We start from the raw sequence: 21,055 nt of genomic DNA on the forward strand, positions 1-21,055 counted from the left end.
CTGGATGTGTGGAAATGGCCTGGGTTGATGCTGACGGGCAGGGAGATACTGGCAGGGAACTGACAGGCTTGGCAGTAGTATTTTGTGTGGTGGGGCTTCAGTGAGGCGTCAGCTGCCAACAGGAGGCAAACATGAGCAATGATGGCCACTGGAAATTCAACTACTGTTGGGATTGGCTGAAGTGGAAGGGCAGCAGCCGGAAGGTCATGGTGGCAGCCGTACCTAGAGGCGATGACACACACCAAAGATGCTGGTTACACTGATTGAAAACAGCCTCTTCATCAGCTGACAACCAGACTCGTCACCTGTGGAAGAAGGGCCGGTCAAGACTACAGAGTGCAGAGTAGGATCAGGCACGGCTGGAGAAAGATGTCAGACGAGGTAAAGTGCTAGCACTAGGGCCAGTGGATTGTTTATCCTTGCCGCCAACTAAAGTGTCCTCACATGAATGTGAGCGCAGCATGCAGTAAATGGTGAGTTCCCAGGTATGCACCTGAAATAGTTTATTACTCTATCAGGAGAAAGGTTACTTACTATGACAGTGGTAGTGCAACTGATGTTTTCTGTGGTATGTCGGCAAGAGAGCTGGAAAGAACTCGTCATAAGGTCACAACATGGGTGCTGTTGGTGTCAATAAGGAGGCTGTAGCAAGGGCACGGAAGATGTGGTACTGGGACAAGGGTGTTGCTAGCTCATGGTGTGGTACTGTGGCAAGGGTACATCAGACAACCGCCACGGTGACACAGCAAGGGTGCAGTACGTGCCTGGCGTGACAATGCGCAAAGTTTGCGCCAGGTGCCTGGTGAGCCGATGTGGCAAGGGTGCACCCAGTGTGACAACGCGGCAAGAGTGTGCCAGGCGCCCAGTGTGATGGCGCGGCAGTGGCATGGCACGCACCCAGTGACTGTCTGTTGTACCACGTGGAGCAGCTGGGACTTGTCCCAACAGCCGGTGCCTGGCTCAGAGCAGGGACCTGTCTGTGTACTGGCAGCTGTGCCACTGCCTATAAAGGCAGATGTATTGATATTCCTGTGATACCACATGATCGTGGATGAAGGAATAGGTTCTCAATCACAGTGCCACTTTTGAATGGTGCGCATGCATTGAGCAGGGAAGCAAGCACCTTTAATGAGTTAGTGCCTGTGAGTCTGCATCTGGGCTACCCAAGAGAAACGGGTGCAGTTGCCAAGGCATAGTGACCAGGGGAATGGTCAGACATTGTATGAATGACAACTTTTCTGTAGTAACAGAAGGTAGTAACTTCTCAATAGTGAGTAATGATGATATGATCTGAACAGTATCAGGAGGTTGCACATTCTCAATAATGACAGATGATTAAGTTCTCTGAAATTGGAGCTACCATCCAGTGAAAGATACCTATCTGTCAGTAGTAACTGATGATCATGATTTATTAGTATTAATTGTTTGTTCTTCATTTGGTGGAACTTCCTGTACTGAATTAATAGTGTCAGAATGTCCAACATCACCATCGCTCTTATTTTCCACTAAAACAAAGTAATCATCAAAATCTTGAGTCTTGTTTTTTCCTGAGTATATTGTATTATCTAGTCTGTCCATCCTAACATTTAACATAGAAATTACCTCAACGAGTGTTTTATCTATTTTAGGAAACCCACTATCTATTTGAGAAAATTTGTCATTTATTGGAGCAAAACTTTCATTCATTTCTGATGTAATTTCTGTCAACTGATTTAAAACTGTGTCCCTTTAATATCCCTTGTCCTTTTGAACTAATAATTATTGTTACTGATGTCATCAGGAGTTAACCGTTACACATGGACAGCTAATAATGTTGCATTTGGCATTGCAACTGGACATTGCTTAGCTGACTTCCTTTCTGAGATCTAAAGATGGCCTGATTAAGTACCGAAATCAGTTGTCTTCAATAAAAAATAAAGCAGAACAGCTGTGTATTGTTCAGTGCAATTTTTAATAATAAACTATTTCATTTTATTCTTGTTATGAAGTAACTTCCCTTAGTCAGTTTTCTTTCTTCATTGAACAGTTTTTGACAACTGGCTTCATAATTAAACATTCCCTGAACCATTTCACTTAATTATCTGACAAAATCAATTGCAATTAAAAACTCACTTAACAGTATATGAAATCCTAAAAGATCAGGACCCACTGGACTTTTCTGTTCGCCTTCTGTTGAGATGTACTCTGCAAACCACCGACTGTGTCGGTGATCTGCTATTGCCTCATGCCTCTGGTTGCAGTTTCTGGTGTTGTCTGCCTCATCTCATCACATGTAGATATTGTGTTGTCTGCTTACTGTGCCGCGTGGCTGTGTTGTGCAGGAGTGGCCCATAATAGAATGCATGTTGCTAGCTGATATTAATGTAACAGAGCACGGCAGTGGTGCATCCTACTGTCTCATTCTTGAACTGTTCTCTTTATAGGTTGAGCTTGTGCGTGATAGAATTTTAATATATGTGAGTCTGTATAATTACTTTCATCGTGAAAATTTTGGTTGAATTTTACCTTGAGAAAATTTTAATTTTCTTCAGTATGTTGAAATCATTTCTATATTTAATATTTGCTTTCGAAAGGTGTCAAGTGACATTTAATGGCTCATTTGGCTTCTTGTTGATTCACCTGATGACAACTTGTTGACTTACGTTGTCACGAATGATAGACTTATATTTCTTCTTTGTAGATAACAATAATTATTTAAAAATCATTTAATTCACTTCAAGTAAGACATAAAGTTCAACAGTGGGTTGTCTTTTTTTTCTCCCCACTTGAAGTTGGCAGAGTTTCTTTTATTGTGTGCAGTTGCCTATCATTGCTCACTGTATTAAAGTGCAACCACACTCTATGAATTTGACTGTTCTTGTTAATTGTCCTCCAAACATCTTTAGCCTTGGTGAACTTATCGAAGTCCAGATGCAAAAGTATTGTAAATCCTTGTAGTAAACTTTTTCGTCTTCTACTATAATTCTCAATTTGATTTTCTTTCATTCCAGATTAGTTTTTCCCGCCAGGGTTGCCACACTAGAAGGTTCTGGGTGGCTGAATTGTAAAAAATATTATTATTGAAGTGTGTTTCTTTTCAGTGTATTTTTTTACTTTTCATTCAGTTATTCCAAACAAATTTCCACTGGATAGTACAACAGTGTACATTTATTGCTAGACCATATACAACATGCTTTTTGTATCGATATCTCAGTTAGATTAAAATGAACTTACTTTTCTTTTCAACTTGCTTACAGTTTTTTCCTTGCTCGGCAGTTGTCGTTGTCACCTTCTCCAAGGAGCCCCTTCAATGTTCATATGTTCATAAAGTGTTGGAACGTCCATGACATGCTTCTGACATCTGCTAATGACCTCAAACTGCTGTGCACTGCCCAAGGAGTACATCAAAACAATAACAATAAACCACAAGCAAATGTCTTTATCTGACATAGCATACCATGTACAAAAAATGTGCTATTTAATACATATGATGTAGTACAACATTTAAAAAATGACACAATTACTTATTATGAGGTTGTACTGGAAAGTAATTTCTCTTTATCTCTTATGTGAAAACTCTTAAAGTTTTTTAAATGTAACAAATTTCATTAACATTCTACACCTTTATTCTTCATGTCTGCCTGTTTATTTCTCAACATAGTCAACCTGGCGATGAACATGTTTCTCCCAGAGAGAGACCAGTTTGTTGATACCATCACTGTAGAATGTTTGACTTTGTTGAAAGAGCCACAAACTCACCTCTCCTTGCAACACTTCGTCACTCAGACTCGTCAAAAGCGTTCCTTAAGTTTTGGAAATGGATGAAAATCATAAGGAGCCAAGGCAGGGCTGTATGGAGAGTGGTCAATGATAGTGAACCCAAGGCGTTCAATTGTTGCAAATGTCGCAGTGCTCACATGTAGTCTGGCATTGTCATGCTGAAGGAGAGGGTATTCTGTGTGTGACCAAACTCCTCGAATTCATGCTGCCAGTTTTCTGAGGGACTCTTGCACACCGGCTTAGTTAAGTTACACATGGCAACATTACACTGTACAGTTTAGAACCTTTAGCAACAGAGGGCTGCAACCTGCATCAGCAAAGCGATAAAGTTGACTGAGCAATAAGCTTGACAATTAATGCCTGATCCATTATTGAGGAAAGTATAAAAATTTCGGAGGTATTACTTATCAGCACGCCCTTGTATATTCAATGGTAAGTATACAGAAAACTTTGCACTTCTGAGTTTTAAGGGAAAAATCCCAAATTTAACCACGTGGAAATTTGTATCCTTACAAGGTCCCAAAAGCTTTGTACTGATCGCACACTTTTAGTCGGGTCCTGGGTGAAGGATGCCAGGAGCGGAAAACTGCAGTCATCTCGTAGCTCATTGGCTACTGACTCTAGCCCTGCCTCCTGCTTCTGCAGCAGCCAGATTATAGCGTATAAAATAAATGAAGATGTAATGTCACAGAAGAGACACAAAAGATGACGGTGAATCACTTTGCTAGAAAGATCAAGTACAGTCACTTCACTGATTTCTGTAAATAATATTGACAGTCATTAAGGACAATGCCACACACAGGTCAGTGCTGTATTGACAACAGCTACTTATTGTTTTGGTGCAATACTGCTATGTAACTAAGGTTGGCAATGAGGGTAAACATTTCGGTGTGGCACGAAGACAGTTTACATCCAACTATCTCGCGGAGGCCAAGTAAAGGTGGGCCATGAGTATTGAGAGAATTATATCTCTCATATACTGTAAATTGATATTGTTTTCTTCTCAAAAAATAAATGTATATTTGTATTTTGGTGTAATATATTCCTGATGTAATTGCAGGCTTAAGCAAGTATCGCTAAGTGTTTGAATTATATTGAAGTTTTCTTTCTTTGTTACAATAGACATTAGATTTCAGAAAATGTATGGAGATGTGGCATGAAGAGAAGTTTTCAGTAATTCTTTGACTCTGAAATATGATAATAATTGGATTCATTAGTACTGGATAAAGAAAGATCAATTCAGAATGTTGGTAATGTTATGCTACTGCCATGGAAAGTCGTGTAGAAAATACAGATAAAGCTGAAAAAGTCCTCTTGCGACATTTGCCTGGTTTCTGTGAGTTTTATCACAGTTGTACAAAAAGTAGTGCTAAGTGTGAGGGTATCTAATGATAACAACAAAAGAAAAGGACAACAAAATATGCAGTACACTAAAAAAAATAATTGTGCAGAAATTTCATTAAAATGTAAAATGAAAGCTGTTGTTGTAGAAGTATTAGCAGGATATTCTTTTTATGTTTTTGTTTTGTTTTACCAGCTGTGAAAAGTGCAATTTACTTCGAAATGGTGTCAAATACTCCAAAGTTCTGGAGTTACCAGAAGTTCTCTGCATCCATCTGAAGCGATTTCGGCACGAGTTAATGTACAGCTCCAAAATTGGAAGTTATGTATCTTTCCCTCTGGAAGGCCTTGACATGAGACCCTACCTACATAAAGGTATATCTTTTTTTTTTATATTTATAATAATTAAATGTAATTGATGTTCTACATATATGACGTGGGGCAAATAAAAGTTGCCTCGATGAGTGGATATGATTGGATGTGTGTGTGTGTGTGTGTGTGTGTGTGTGTGTGTGTGTGTGTGTGTGTGTGACATCAAAGTCTTGGAAACGGTGTGGCCAGTTATTTGCCGAGAAGTTTAATGGTGTCAAAGTGCCAATGAAGAGCATTCCAAGACATGCCCGCACACCAGAAAATGCGTCAGGGTCCTGCCAAATCAACCCAACACCTGTCGCAAGAGAGCAGCATATCACGACAATTGTGTGGGCAAATGCTCCACCTGGAGCTGTTAAGGTCACTTTTATTTGCCCCACCCTGTATATGCTAGTCAGTAGACATCAGCTTTAAACTAGATACAGTTTACTCCATGTAAGAAAACTTGATTGTCGGCTCTGTCTTCATGAATGAGGTGCATGGTTCTCAACCCTGATTGAAATATCGGAGTTCATTGCAGGCTGTTGTGTTTGCTTGGCACTGGAGTGATGCTGCTGTTTAGAATATTTGAAGGCAAAACTCGTTACCATTGTGGTAAACTGTGATCTTTGAAATAGTCCTGTCATACATTTTCATACAAATAATGTAAAGCTTGTTAGTACAAATCTGCTGTATTCTCTTAATTCCTTCAAACAGGATTTCATCTGTTTATAGACTATGTGACAGTTTCACACATACCTTGTTTTTCTCTGCAGTTTCTTCCACATAACCGTGCTAATAAAAATACACAAAATATTTATCTCAAAAAGTAATGTTTCTAAATCTTCAGATAGTTCATTCAAATATCTGCTCAGAATGTTGTACACACAATTTTACTTTCTCTATGCTAAGCATAGTGTACATAGATACAATATTAACATTAATAAAGAGATTCATGTTATGCCACATGGTCACACAAATCGCTTTCTGATCCTAAGTTCTCTGCTGTTGTGGATCGGTGACCAACCAGCCAGTACTTGAATTAATTTTGTCAACTTTTCTCCACTACAGTAAAGTTCATTCCACATAGTAAACAAAATTAACATAGAATTCAAAGCTGCATTCAGTGTCTCATGGTCTTAAAGTTTCTGGTTTTGATTGTGGATTCTAACGAGAATCCTTCTTATTGGAATAGGTTGTAACACATTTCAGACATGCTGCTTACTATTTTAAAAATCACCCAGTTTAAAATTTGTGTATTAAAAGCTGCTAATAAATGTGTTTTGTTATAATTGATAATTATTAGTAGTAGTTTTGAGATTTGCTGGCGTGTATTCAATACTTCCACCACTGTATTCACAAATTCTGTGATAATGTAGCAAACTTCTTATCAACTTTAATGAACTGTACTATTTCCTCTAGACAGTTTTGTGGATACGTCTTTTTTGTAGTGTTCGTCCTGTTTAACCTTGGTGTGTAAAGTGCAAGTTCATTAGTTTGGAGCTATTGTAATAATTATCCATATAAATGTGGCAACTACCGTGGAATGACTCCTTACCCTCTCCCTTAAAACCCACTTCCTTTCGTCTTTCCCTCTCCTTCCCTCTTTCCTGATGAGGCAACAGTTTGTTGCGAAAGCTTGAATTTTGTGTTTGTTTGTGTGTCTATCGACCTGCCAGCGCTTTCGTTCGGTAAGTCACCTCATCTTTGTCTTTATGAGGGAAACATTCCACGTGGGAAAAATTACATATAAAGATAAAGATGAGGTGACTTACCGAACGAAAGCGCTGGCAGGTCGATACACACACAAACAAACACAAACATACACACAAAATTCTAGCTTTCGCAACCAACGGTTGCCTCATCAGGAAATAGGGAAAGATGAAAGGATGTGGGTTTTAAGGGAGAGGGTAAGGAGTCATTCCAATCCCGGGAGCGGAAAGACTTACCTTAGGGGGAAAAAAGGACAGATATACACTCGCACACACGCACATATCCATCCACACATACACAGACACAAGCAGACATTTGTAAAGGCAAAGAGTTTGGGCATTTTTTGGGCAGAGATGTCAGTCGGGGCGGATGTACAGAGGCAAAGATGAAGTTGAAAGACAGGTGAGGTATGAGCGGCGGCAAATTGAAATTAGAAATTAGCGGAGATTGAGGCCTGGCGGATAGCGAGAAGAAAGGATATGCTGAAGGGCAAGTTCCCATCTCCGGAGTTCTGACAGGTTGGTGTTAGTGGCAAGTATCCAGATAACCCGGACGGTGTAACACTGTGCCAAGATGTGCTGGCCGTGCACCAAGGCATGTTTAGCCACAGGGTGATCCTCATTACCAACAAACACTGTCTGCCTGTGTCCATTCATGCGAATGGACAGTTTGTTGCTGGTCATTCCCACATAGAACGCTTCACAGTGTAGGCAGGTCAGTTGGTAAATCACGTGGGTGCTTTCACACGTGACTCTGCCTTTGATCGTGTACACCTTCCGGGTTACCGGACTGGAATAGGTGGTGGTGGGAGGGTGCATGGGACAGGTTTTACACCGGGGGCGGTTACAGGGGTAGGAGCCAGAGGGTAGGGAAGGTGGTTTGGGGATTTCATAGGGATGAACTAAGAGGTTGCGAAGGTTAGGTGGATGGCGGAAAGACACTCTTGGTGGAGTGGGGAGGATTTCATGAAGGATGGATCTCATTTCAGGGCACTCCTTCCCTCTTTCCTGACGAGGCAACCATTGGTTGCGAAAGCTAGAATTTTGTGTGTATGTTTGTGTTTGTTTGTGTGTCTATCGACCTGCCAGCGCTTTTGTTTGGTAAGTTTCATCATCTTTCTTTTTAGATATATATATATATATATATATATATATATATATATAATAGAGGGAAACATTCCACGCGGGAAAAATATATTTAAAAACAAAGATGATGTGACTTACCATACAAAAGCGCTGGCAGGTCGATAGAAACACAGACAGACACATACATACACACAAAATTCAAGCTTTCGCAACAAACTGTTGTCTCATCAGGAAAGAGGGAAGGAGAGGGAAAGACGAAAGGATGTGGGTTTTAAGGGAGAGGGTAAGGAGTCATTCCAATCCTGGGAGCGGAAAGACTTACCTTAGGGGGGAAGAAAGGACGGGTATACACTTGCGCGCACACACACACACATATACAGAAACAAGTAGACATTTGTAAAGGCAAAGAGTTTTAAATATGTCTGCTTGTGTCTGTATATGTGTGGATGGATATCTGTGTGTGTGTGTGTGTGTGTGTGTGTGCGCGCGCGCGAGTGTATACCCGTCCTTTCTTCCCCCAAGGTAAGTCTTTCCGCTCCCGGGATTGGAATGACTCCTTACCCTCTCCCTTAAAACCCACATCCTTTCGTCTTTCCCTCTCCTTCCCTCTTTCCTGATGAGGCAACAGTTTGTTGCGAAAGCTTGAATTTTGTGTGTATGTATGTGTCTGTCTGTGTTTCTATCGACCTGCCAGCGCTTTTGTATGGTAAGTCACATCATCTTTGTTTTTAAATAGAGGGAAACATTCCACGTGGGAAAAATATATCTAAAAACAAAGATGATGAGACTTACCAAACAAAAGCGCTGGCAGGTCTGTGTATGTGCGGATGGATGTGTGTGTGTGTGTGTGTGTGTGTGTGTGTGTGTGTGTGTGTGGGCGCGCGCGCGCGCGCAAGTGTATACCCATTCTTTTTTCCCCCTAAGGTAAGTCTTTCCGCTCCCGGGATTGGAATGACTCCTTACCCTCTCCCTTAAAACCCACATCCTTTCGTCTTTCCCTCTCCTTCCCTCTTTCCTGACGAAGCAACCGTTGGTTGCGAAAGCTAGAATTTTGTGTGTATGTTTGTGTTTGTTTGTGTGTCTATTGACCTGCCAGCGCTTTTGTTCGGTAAGTCTCATCATCTTTGTTTTTTTTATATATATATATATATATATATATATATATATATATATATATATATATATATATATATATATATATATATAACCATCTGGATCCATGATGAACATCTTGTTGTAATATTTGCGCCTTTTGTTTTATATACAGGATAACTCATAAACGAGGCAAAATATTTCACATGCAGATTGGGACGTTGAGTTACGAGCATAAAATTATTTTTCACATGTCCTGATGTGAAGAAATGCTAATACAGCCAAATGTCATAAAATTAATGAATGTGAGTGCAGATTCTCTCTCTCTCTCTCTCTCTCTCTCTTTCTCTCTCGTGTGAGAGAGAGAGAACAAAAGAAAAGAAAAAGCAACACAAGGGGGAAAAACTGAAGGAAAACACACACACACACACACACACACAGCAGCAGCAGAAGACCTAAAACTGCATTGGTATTTCATAAGTATTGCTCAAAATGTATCTTATGGTGTGCATGCAGCGAGGGGAAACTGCACCCTTTATTTTCTCTAAGGACATGCAGGTCTATTGTATTGCTTAATGATGATGGCAGGCTATTGGGTACAATATTCTGTAGATAAAACAGGTTTCCTTTTGGGTCTACAGGTGCGAAATACCCTGGAAAATGTCGTTGGGTAAAACAAAACTGGTGTTCTGTGAGTCAGAGTGTGGAAAGTTAGATGGTTTATGAGACTGGTAGTTCCTCCCACCCTCCCTCCACCCATCGACCTTTTGACTGGTGTGACTTGCTTTCCTGTGCCAACTTCTACTTTTCATTGTTGCACTTGCAACAATGTCTTCAAATTTTTATTGGATTTATTCTGAACTTTGTCTTTCTCTACAATTTTTACCATCTGCAACTCTTTGTAGCATTGAGGAAGTAATTTCCCTATGTCGTGGCGTGTTCTATCATCCTGTCCCTTCATCTTGTCATTGTTCTTCATATGCTCATTAACTTCCCGATTCTACAGAGAATCTTGTCACTTCGTATTGTATCAGTCTACCAAATTTTCAACATTCTTCTGCAGTGCCACATCTCAAACTCTACACTTCTGCGGAATGCTGTGCTCCAAGTGCGCATTCTCAAAAAATTCTTCCTCAAATTTAGACCTATATTTGATACAAGCAGACTTCTCTTGGCCAGGAATGCCCTCTTTGGTGCCTGTGATAGGCTTTGTATTTCATGTTCTTGTGCTTTTGAGATAACAGAATTCCTTTGCTCTGTCTACTTTGTGGTCACCAATTTTGATAAGTTTATTGCTGATCTCATTTCTCGTGCTCCTCATTACTTTTGTCTTTCTGCAGTTTACTCCCAATTAACATGCTGTTCTCATTGAGACCAATTCACAGTAGCTGTCATGTTGTGTCTTACCATGTCACGGCACCGTCACCTCAGGGTGTCTTCACACCGTCCTTCATCACATCACGTCATATCATGCAATGTCAATTTGATTAGCCCAGTACTGAGCGGTGAAGGTGAAATTGTGATACAAAAAGTCATAGTATAGTATTGGAATTGAAGGACTAATAACAGTGAAGTTTATTAATAGTTGTAGAAACTTCATAACACATGTTCTTGATCAGTTTTATTTGATAAAATACTGAGCAGTGAAACAACGCTTTGTAACCTCCCCCTCACTTATCGACCTTAATGACAGTAAAAAATTAAACCGCGTGCACCTAATGGAAATTTGGGAAAAGCAATAGTCACTGAAGTTAATCTGTCGGTAAAGAAGGAGGAAAGGGTTTCATCTAAATGAAAGGAAAAATGCAAATGAGATTGGTGGAAATTAATTTTGAGAAAAGGGTCAAATTAATAAAGAAAGTAAATGTGCAGTCGTCACGTTAACAATTAATTGGCGTTAATTAGATATTTGATATTTGGGGAAAATTACGGTCGCCAGTCCTATGGACAACTACTATAATAACTGAAAAAGAAAGGTTATTGCACATATAATTAGCGCTAAAAGTGTGGCAACTGAAGGTTGACACATGTTGTGTGAAAACTGAATGTTTGTCAGAAGTAATGAATTTCGCTACACTCTGACTTAATTTAGCAAAAGAATTAATAAAACTCGAAAATTGAAAGTTAATTTAGTGACAGAAATTAAGATTGCAAATGGGGGCATGGGAAAAAACACCTCGTCACCTAAAGGTTAAATATTATTAATGTTCACTGTAGAAGTCCTGAGGGGATTATGAAACGTTTTCACATTCTTATGTGGTTTCAATGATTAAAGATCTTCATTTACTCACCTCAAACCAAACCCAACTCAGCTGCATTCCTACAATCTGACTTTTTAATCTTTTTAACATTACACAAACTGATTACTCTGCTGTTAAGGCAAAAGATGTAATTACAGTTTCATAATATGAATGATTTTACTGGAAAATTGTGTTAAAATTTACATAACATTTTAAATTAATATGATTACAATGATGGCTTTTTTGTAATGGCTTTTCCTTTTTTTTGTTGGCATATTAGAATTTTTGTATCTAACATATTTCAAGTATGAATGCATGGTTTCACGGCAATATGAATTAATAAAATTTTCTCGGGCTTCCAGCCGCGTCAGGTGGTTAAAATCTTACCACTTGACAATGACTGAGGACAGCTCAGTCGAAAGCTCGTGGGATTTTAACCACCTGACGCGGCTGGAAGTCCGAGAAAATTTTATTAACATATTTCAACATTTTTTGCTATTTACTTTGGGTTTTGACATTCGCCTATGAGAACCAGACTAAACGCTTGCATTAACATTCCTCCAATTACTGCAACTTCCTTAAATTTAATGTATTTTTATGAAAATCATATCAATAATGTAACATCAATGAGTCATTGTCTTACATGTCTCTATTATGGATTCATCTGGTCAGTCTATCCCTGCAGCTTACTCCTTTTTTCCTGACAATTTCAAATATCTTGCACCATTTTACAGTGCCGGATTCTTTTTCTAGGTCGACAAGTGCTATGAATGTCTTTTGATTTTTTTGTAAGTCTTGCATCCAACATCAAACAAAAAACTCCCTGACTATTTCTTGTCATCCTGCGCCATTGGTCAGAGCCTAGCAGTTGCTGGACTAGGGAGCTACTGTCCCATGTGTTGACTGCCATTAAAACCACAACACATATGACCGTGTTTGGAGAGGTGCCACGACTTGTAAGCTGATGAATGGCTTTGCATGATGCCGAGTGACGAGTTGCAGTTCTGCACTATCCTGGATAACAATCGTCAGCAAGTATCCGGTGACACTGGGAGAGGTCGCATTCTTCCAATGTTTTGGGAAGACACAGCATTGATGCTTTTGGTGTCACGATGTGCGGAGCCATCAAGTATAACTTCAGCTCACGGCTGTTAGTGATTGAGAGCATTCTGACAGTACAACAGTATGTTGCAAATATCCTGCATTCTCATGTGTTATCTCCTGTACAACTGTTCATGGTGCCATTCTTTTCAAAAAGCACTTATTCCTATGAACTGTCGGCGTGATGTTATAGGTACCCTGTGGCCAGCAAGACCCCCAGACCTCTCCCCAATAAAACATTTGTGGTACCAGCTCAGTCACCAACTTTGTCCAAGTCCTAGCAGCCAGGCTGTCGAGGACCAGTTACAACTGTTGTGGGCAAGTTTGCCTCAAGAATAAACAACGGCTTTCTGACACCCTTCCAAACTGCATCGGTGCTTCTGTGTAGGCCAAGGAGGTGCAACATCATACTGATAAGTGGGCTCTATGTTGCAGAGTTCACTATAAACTTAAATCAATATTGTAATTGCTGAAATAACAACACATACCCTTTAAACCAGTACAGTTTCATCTCATTTCCTCCTCCCCTTATTTGTGCTTTACTTTTTTTTGTCAGGTGGTGTATTTCTTAGAGTTTAAGGCATGTTTGGTCTAAACTTACATAGTTTGGAAGAGGTGGAGACTGACCCTTAGACAGTTGTCAAGCAAATTTTTATTTCCTATTTGAAATAATTGTATTTTGAGTTGTTTGGCGGATTTGGATGTTACGGTATTCAGTCTCACTACAACAGCCTTGTGGTCACAAACCTCTGGAATCTCATGATGAGCTCTATTTTCTCATGATTTTTTATGACAAAGAGGTCTAGTATGTTATCACAACCATTTACAATTCATGTGGGCTTATGGACTAGATGCTCAAAATAATTTTCTGTGTACAATTTTGGATGATTTTTTTTCTGCCTACCACTGGCTTTAAATCTGTATTCTCGCCAACTTGTCTGTGGTGGACTGCAGTCACCACCAGCTATAGTTTAAGATTAGGGTATCTATTCAAAATGACACTCAAATTTTCCTTGAACCTTTCAGCAACTGTATCTTCTGAGTTGGATGGGCAGTATAAGGAACAAAAAAAATTAATTAATTAATTTTGGTTATCTTACATACAGTTTTTCCATGATAAAGCCATTGTAGAAAGCTGCACAGTTTGTGCACATCATTCAGTAAATTGTGTGCATGCTGTCGTGATGAGTTATTATTGATGAGGTGGGGAAAAGATTATTTAGTGACCTGTTAATTGAGTTTTGCTGGTTTGTATATAGAAACACAAATGCTGTAGTGTAATGGGGTGAAATTATTTATTACCCTTCACCATCACCTTTTTTGTTACCATTGTGTTTAGATTTGAAGAAGTCAACTTACTGATTAAGAAACAAAATAGATGAATGTGTATTTGTTAGTGCGTTAGTAGCTTTGTGTCATTGTGACTGGAAACCGGTGAATATAACTTTACTGTTCATACATAATGGCTTGTATTATAAATTAGTGATTGGGCATGATCGGAAACCGGTGAATATAACTTTACTGTTCATACATAATGGCTTATATTTTAAATTAGTGATCGGACATATTTCTTTTGTGTTTCAGATTGTGTCTCACAAGTCACTAGTTACGACTTGATGTCCGTGATTTGCCACCATGGAACAGCTGGTGGTGGTCACTACACCTGTTACTCCCTGAACTGTATCAGTGAGCAGTGGTTTGAATTTGATGACCAGTATGTTACACAAGTGTCTCCTGAAACAGTTCAGAACTGTGAGGCATATGTTCTCTTCTACAAGTAAGTCTGCCCTAAAACTGATGTTTGGTTTTGGCACTAAGTTTTTCACCCATAAAATAGTTCTTCCCTGCCCTAAGTGCAAGAATTAATTCCTGACAATTTCTTCTGGTCATTCTTTCATGCATTTACATTAGTTAGTTGTTCATCATTAGAATCATATTTTTACCCTCGAGGGTGTTTCTATTTGTATTAGCCCCAGGGCTTGTATACTTATAACAACCAGGAGGTTAGTTTCTCATAAGCAAATATAATACTATGCCATTTGTAGGATTTACCAAGAATGGGATATTAGTGAATATTAATCAGTGTGGAACCCGAAGCTTCGAAACAGTTTCTGTTAAATGGTGTTACCACCTTATGGCTTTATAAACAGATTTTATCTTTTTGTACTTACAATTTAAAACAATTAAATGATTAAATTAAAACTAGTTTTACTTTTTTTTCCATTTTGTACGTACATTTTAAGGCTATTTGAAGATTAAATTAAAAGCAGTTTTACTACTTCTTTTTTCTTTTTTTTTTTTTTTTTCCTTTCATAAATAGGAAGTCATGTGACGAGATTGGAAAGAAACGCCAGCGAGCTGTTGAACTCATTGAACTCTCATCCAATGAACCATCTCTAGATTTCTATGTCTCCAAGCAGTGGGTCAACAAATTTAACACATTTTCAGAGCCAGGTCCGATTGACAACTCTGACTTTCTTTGTGCTCATGGCAGAGTGCAGCCTTCCAAAGCTGCGGATATGCACCAGCTGTGTACCATATTATCACAACCAGTGTGGGAGTACCTGTATGAGACGTGAGTTTATTACACTAATAAGTTATTTCTTTGTGATATATGGTTGATGATGTTTTCTTTGATGGAATGAGGTGTCCAAGTTTCAGTACACATGAAATGTGATTCCTAGAAAAGATGATTGTTCCACAGATAAGGTACTTTCAGTCAGAGTTGATGAATGTCTCTATTTTATTCTTATATGGCTTAACATTTTTATATATTGGTACACATGTTTATTTAATGCATGCAGGTAATATAATCTGCATAATCCCAGTTAGCCTTAGCTTATCCACCATCTTCGGAGCTCCTTTGCTCTTGTTGTGTAATACTTTCTGCTTCTTGAATTTTGTTACTAAACCACGACTGACTTTTACGAGCCATTACTAGTTCCGTCAGTACCCATGTTTCAAGTGGTTCAGTAGTATTTAAAAGTGTTCCACAAAGATGCCCTATGCCACAGTGAAGGTTTGGATATGAAAAGTAATGATTTCAAACAAACTACTTAAATTTCAAACAGTGGAAAAACCAGGATGGAATGTAACAATATTGTGAAAAGGAAAGTTGCCACTCACCTTATATCGGAGATGCTGAGTCGATTCAGCATCTCTGCTATTTGGTGAGTGGCAACTTTCCTTTTCAGAATATTGAAATTACTTAAATTTCTTCCACATTTCTTCAATTCCATAATAATTTTTGTGTCGATAACTTTGTGGCCAATGATCCTCATACTAAATTATCTTGATGAATTCACATTTATGGACAAAATTTCTGAAATGTTCATCTTTTGATTGTTGTCTTACAAGCCGTTGAAAATAGGCAAAAATGTGAACTGAGTGTGTGTACACAACACCTGCTATTTACTTAATATTGAGTGCTTGCCTGTCATAATTTTTGGATATATTATGTCAAACTAGACCCATTGTTTTGCAAAGTTTTCATCCCTGCTTCAACAGTGAACATGGCACACCCAAAATATTACAAAATAAATCACACCCTTCTATTACCACTCTAGGAGAGATGGAAAGGAGTGTGGGTTGGATGTTCCTCATTTTCGGGAAGATCATAGGTAGCCCAAGCCATGGTGAAGGAAGTGGTTAATTTGCTTGAATTAGGAGTGATTCAGGGTAATGATGGGGTTTCTCTGTTGCAGTTGATTTGCAGGAGTGGTTGAAGGACTATGAACAGTAATCGTTATGAAATGGGAGATCTGTTTATGGACTAGGTTTGCAAGTTAATTACTGCTGATGCATTGTCCATAAGCGGCCAGTTTGTATTGGAGAGACTTTCTAGTTGACAGATATCAAAGTGGACATATTGTTGATGATTAGCAGGCTTGATATGGACAGAGATTTCGATGGAGCCATCAGAGAGGTGGCATGCTGGGTTGTAAGAACACAGTTACCAGCTGCAATGGGGCATTGAGGTGGTTACCGTATTTACTCGAATCTAAGCCGCACTTTTTTCCCGGTTTTTGTAATCCAAAAAACCGCCTACGGCTTAGAATCGAGTGCAAAATAAGCGGAAGTTCTGAAAAATGTTGGTAGGTGCCGCCACAACTAACTTCTGCCGTCGAATATATGTAGCGCTACACAGGCATGCTTTGCAGGCACAAAGATAAATACTGGCGCCAAAACCTCTGAGTCAGTAAATAAATTAAAAAAAGGTGGAAGACGAGCTTTTTTCTCCGCGCCAAGCTTCGACCACTGCATTTTCATACATTATCCAACGAAGTAAATACAAATTCTGTATTGTTCATCTTCGAATGTAGCAGCATTTCAATGTACTATGAAAATCCGACTGGCAAGACTGTTTGGGATGTTTGTCAATATGGCGAACTTTATGTTCTGAATTTTTTCCTACCTGTGAGAAGAGATGGTTGCTAATAGGAACTTTTATGAATTGTGAATCACATGCAGTATTCTCTTCACCATAAGAATAATACGAATATAAACATTTTGCCATGTATTCTTTCGTGTTTGCTGCTATCTCATTTAAATCCTGTCTGCCTAATAAACTACGAAACTAGTGTGAGACAACAGCAAATGCGGAAGAATATACATATCATGTCATGTTTGTATTCGTATTATTCTTATGCCTAATAGTGATACAGTCAGAAATGAAGCACGGCAATTGACTAGATTTTTAAATCTAAGATGACTCTAATTTCTGTGCAGAATGAAATGTACTAAAGAGGCGTCTGCAAAGATTTTCAAATGGTGAAAAATTTTAGCTAAACTCTCGTTCAGAACATCCATCATACGCAGTCTATTATTTGGTTCTTGTTGATCATTATCAAAGAAAGCAGCAGTGTAAGTAACAACAAATAGCAGTCTCTTGCCATTGTTTCGCTAATGAGACAATTCCTCTCTTTTTTTTATTGTAAGTGGCGGTAACGCGCACAAAAGAAGCAATGCCGCAATCGGCGACAGGTCGTAAACACACATTATCAGAATGTGACAAACAATGCATGACACAGTACAACAACGTATTTTCAGCTTAGAGTGACGTAAACACCTAATAACAAAGAGAACGGCACTTATCAGATCAAAGAAAAATAAGCAATCAATTCAAACCAGATGAAGCACGTGAAAAAGGAAGGGTACCTGTATAAATACGGGCCTGACCCATAGCAATGGCTACCTGGTAAAGCTTAACTGCTAAGCTTACGACTCGAACCAAACTACTGTAGCTGTATCGTCATCATTCGACCTAAATTGTGTCTCATATTACAATGGACCAACTTTGTTTCGATTTGGAGGTGCGCCCTAAAACTTTTCTCTCCCCTTGAATTTCGAGTCTCGAATTTCAAGTGCGGCTTAGATTCGGGAAAATTTTTTTTCCTTGATTTTGAGTCTCAGTTTTCAGGTGCGGCTTAGATTCGAGTAAATACGGTAGGCTTATGAATTTTGGCTGGCCTACAGATGGTGCATTAGAGGAAGTAAGAGAAGGGTTCAGGGGAAAGGTTCTGGTATGGGCCTAAGGATTTTAGTAGGGAGTGGAAGACATGCTGGACTGTTGGGATGGTATCACTTTGTTAGGACTTGCAGGAGGAAGAGCCTGACAGGTGGCAGATACCGTCTGTTGGGTGATAACTATGGTTCATCATGACAGTGGTGGATCGTTTGTCCATAGGCAGGATTGTCAAATCAGGGTCTATATTTGGCCATAAGTGTCTGTTCTTTCTCCCATCAAGAGTTGAGAACATTGTTTTGGATTTGTTTGGGATTTGGGTTTTGTGATGGGATGTTGGAGAGGAGTTTTGAGTGTAGGCTAGGTGTTTTTAGACAGTGGTGCCCTAACTCGGGAGTACATCTTTAAACTGGCATACTTTTAAAGTTGATCTGGCGTACCTTCCCAAATCTTGGAGCCCAAAAATTTAAATTTGGGAGGTGGGGAGTACATATCTAGGGTCTATACAGTAACTCCACGTTACAAAGGGAACAGAAGTGTCATGGATGCCTGTGGCACAGAAATTTGTTTCTCTCATACAATGTATGAGAGAGATAGGGATGGAAGAAATCTGAAGATTGGGAGTTCATTGTGTAAGGAGGGCTGCAAATGTAGAGAGAAGGAGTTTTAGAGGTTAGGCCATTGGGGGATATTCTGAGTTTGGGAGAACTGTAGAAATGGGATGCATAACTGAGCTGCAGCTAGGAATAGGAATGCCTTTTTGAAATGATATAGGTAGATGGGGCAGTGGTCTATTTGGGACACTGCCACTGCAGATATAAGAAAAGGAATGTAAATGATGTCAGAGAGTTTTAAGCATGGGTAATCACTGTAAGAGAGTACTGGGTGTGGAAGTGGAAGGTATACATTAAAAGAAAAAATGCAGACTGGACATTGAAAATAAACTATGAAAATAGAAAAATAAACACATGAAATAGCTGTAAAACGATCCGTTGAAAACAGTTTCAGAGTTTGAGGAGTGAAAATACAGAGGAGAACCCTTCTTCCCTTCATCGCCTAGTATCACCCACAACAGGAACAACTCGGCTATGTTCCTAGGGCTGAGACAATCTATCATCACGCCCAGAAATGAGGAACATTGTACACACAATCCTTCCAACCTTTCCCCAAGTTTTCCTCCTTCCTACCTTTCCCCAAGTTTTCCTCCTTCCTATCTTTCCCAACTGTTCCATATGCCACACCTACACTCAACCCCTTGCCACATAGGTTGTACCCCTGTGGAACACCCAGGTGCAAGACATGTTCTATGCACCTATCCAGCACATCATATTCCAGTCCTGTGAAAGCAGTCATGTCTTACACCAGTTCCTGCTGTTCCTTTGTGCAGCCTTTTCTGTGAGCATGGCCATCAAATAGGTGTCCACCCAGATGAATGACCACTGTCAAAATGTACCCAAGGGCAGTGTTGACCACCCAGTGGCAGAATGTTCTTCGAAACACAAAATGATTGATTTTAATGCCTGTTTCATTACCTGTGCCCTTTGCATTGTTACCCACAATACCAGCTATTCTGAACTACATAAATGGGAATTGTCTGTACAATACATCCTGCAGTCCCACAGTTCTCCTAGTCTGTCTCTACTAGCCTTTGTCCCTCACTTACCTCCACATGTCCCTATGCCTCCTCCCGCCACTTCTCTCATTTTACTGTCACTTACTTTCCTTCTGTTCTGTCTCCCCCTCAAAGTCAAATGCCATTGTATAACACTTAATTCTACAATCTGGACCAGACTGAGTTAACTGATTCCACTTTCCTAACCTGTCTGCTTGCTGTCTCTCCCTCCCTGTTGTCGGCTGTTACATGTAAAATGTTGTACTTTATATTGGTAAAAGCATGCAAACACAAGAAACTATTGATTTTGATTTAAAGTCGCAAGGTAATGAGAAAATAAAAAAAAATACTGACCAACACTGTAAGACTCTAAATGTTATAGAATATATTCATCGTGAGATCTGTTGTCATCCCACATAATTACTTCCCTGATGTTGTTTTTATCAGTGTAACACAGGATGAATTACACTGAACATGGTGCAAAAAATTAAAGAACAATGGTGGGCACATTGAGGTAACTCCCACATACACCACTTCAGGTGTCAACAGATAGATGTGTCTGCTTACAGACGAGACTTGTACTGCTACCAGTGCAGTTGGTATGTGAGTAACAAATTACACTACACTGTCAACAGACTGCCACTTGCTGGGCAAGACTCCGACCCTATGACAAAAATAACAGAAAGTGGAGTTAAGCCACTTGGATTTTAAGGGGCTTGTATAGGTAAGTACAAGGGGCATAGCACTGACACACAGGAGGGGGTATACATCTTTAAAGCAGGCAGGTTGGTTAAGGGGAGTAGGGTGTCACTGTTGGTAAATGAGAAAGGAAGTCATTTCGGTGCAAGTTACAAAGTAAACATTTACATGTAACTGGCTACAGGCTTATTAAATTTATGATTTTTGGGAAGTGTATAGAAAGTTATGTTCCATTCAAGATTTTCCATGACTATATTAATGATGCTATTTACATGTTCATGTTTGGCAGAATTTCTGCTATTTGTTCGTAATTAGCATATTATTTTTCAATCCTAGCAGCCAGAAAATCAAGATTTTGTGAACTCTTGAATCAACAAGTGATTGAAAAATGAGAACCTATTTTAGACTAGAGGAATAACACGAGAAGTGTTGAAAATTGTCCCTGGAGGGAAAGGAAAGATGATGCAAAAGAAGAGAAAACAAAGGCATTGAGTAATGAGATCAAGCAGTGTTTGTAGCTGATCAGGGAGCATGGTACTTAATGAATTGATGGTTTTAATGAATTGATGGTTTTGCACCTCTAAAATGCAACTTGCAG

General features: G+C 39.3%; 1 protein-coding gene across 1 annotated transcript in view; it reads left to right on the plus strand.

Annotated features, from left to right (window-relative positions):
• LOC126416745 (ubiquitin carboxyl-terminal hydrolase 20) overlaps window positions 1–21,055 on the plus strand; it is a 187,938-nt gene that overhangs the window by 95,957 nt on the left and 70,926 nt on the right. The window contains exons 11-13 of the mRNA XM_050084581.1: window positions 5,297–5,475; window positions 14,267–14,459; window positions 15,003–15,257. Coding sequence (XP_049940538.1) covers window positions 5,297–5,475; window positions 14,267–14,459; window positions 15,003–15,257 — 627 coding nt within the window. The remainder of the gene's footprint in view (window positions 1–5,296; window positions 5,476–14,266; window positions 14,460–15,002; window positions 15,258–21,055) is intronic.

Source organism: Schistocerca serialis, chromosome 8 (assembly GCF_023864345.2).
Source record: "Schistocerca serialis cubense isolate TAMUIC-IGC-003099 chromosome 8, iqSchSeri2.2, whole genome shotgun sequence".
In the NCBI taxonomy this organism is placed as follows: Eukaryota; Metazoa; Arthropoda; class Insecta; order Orthoptera; family Acrididae; genus Schistocerca; species Schistocerca serialis.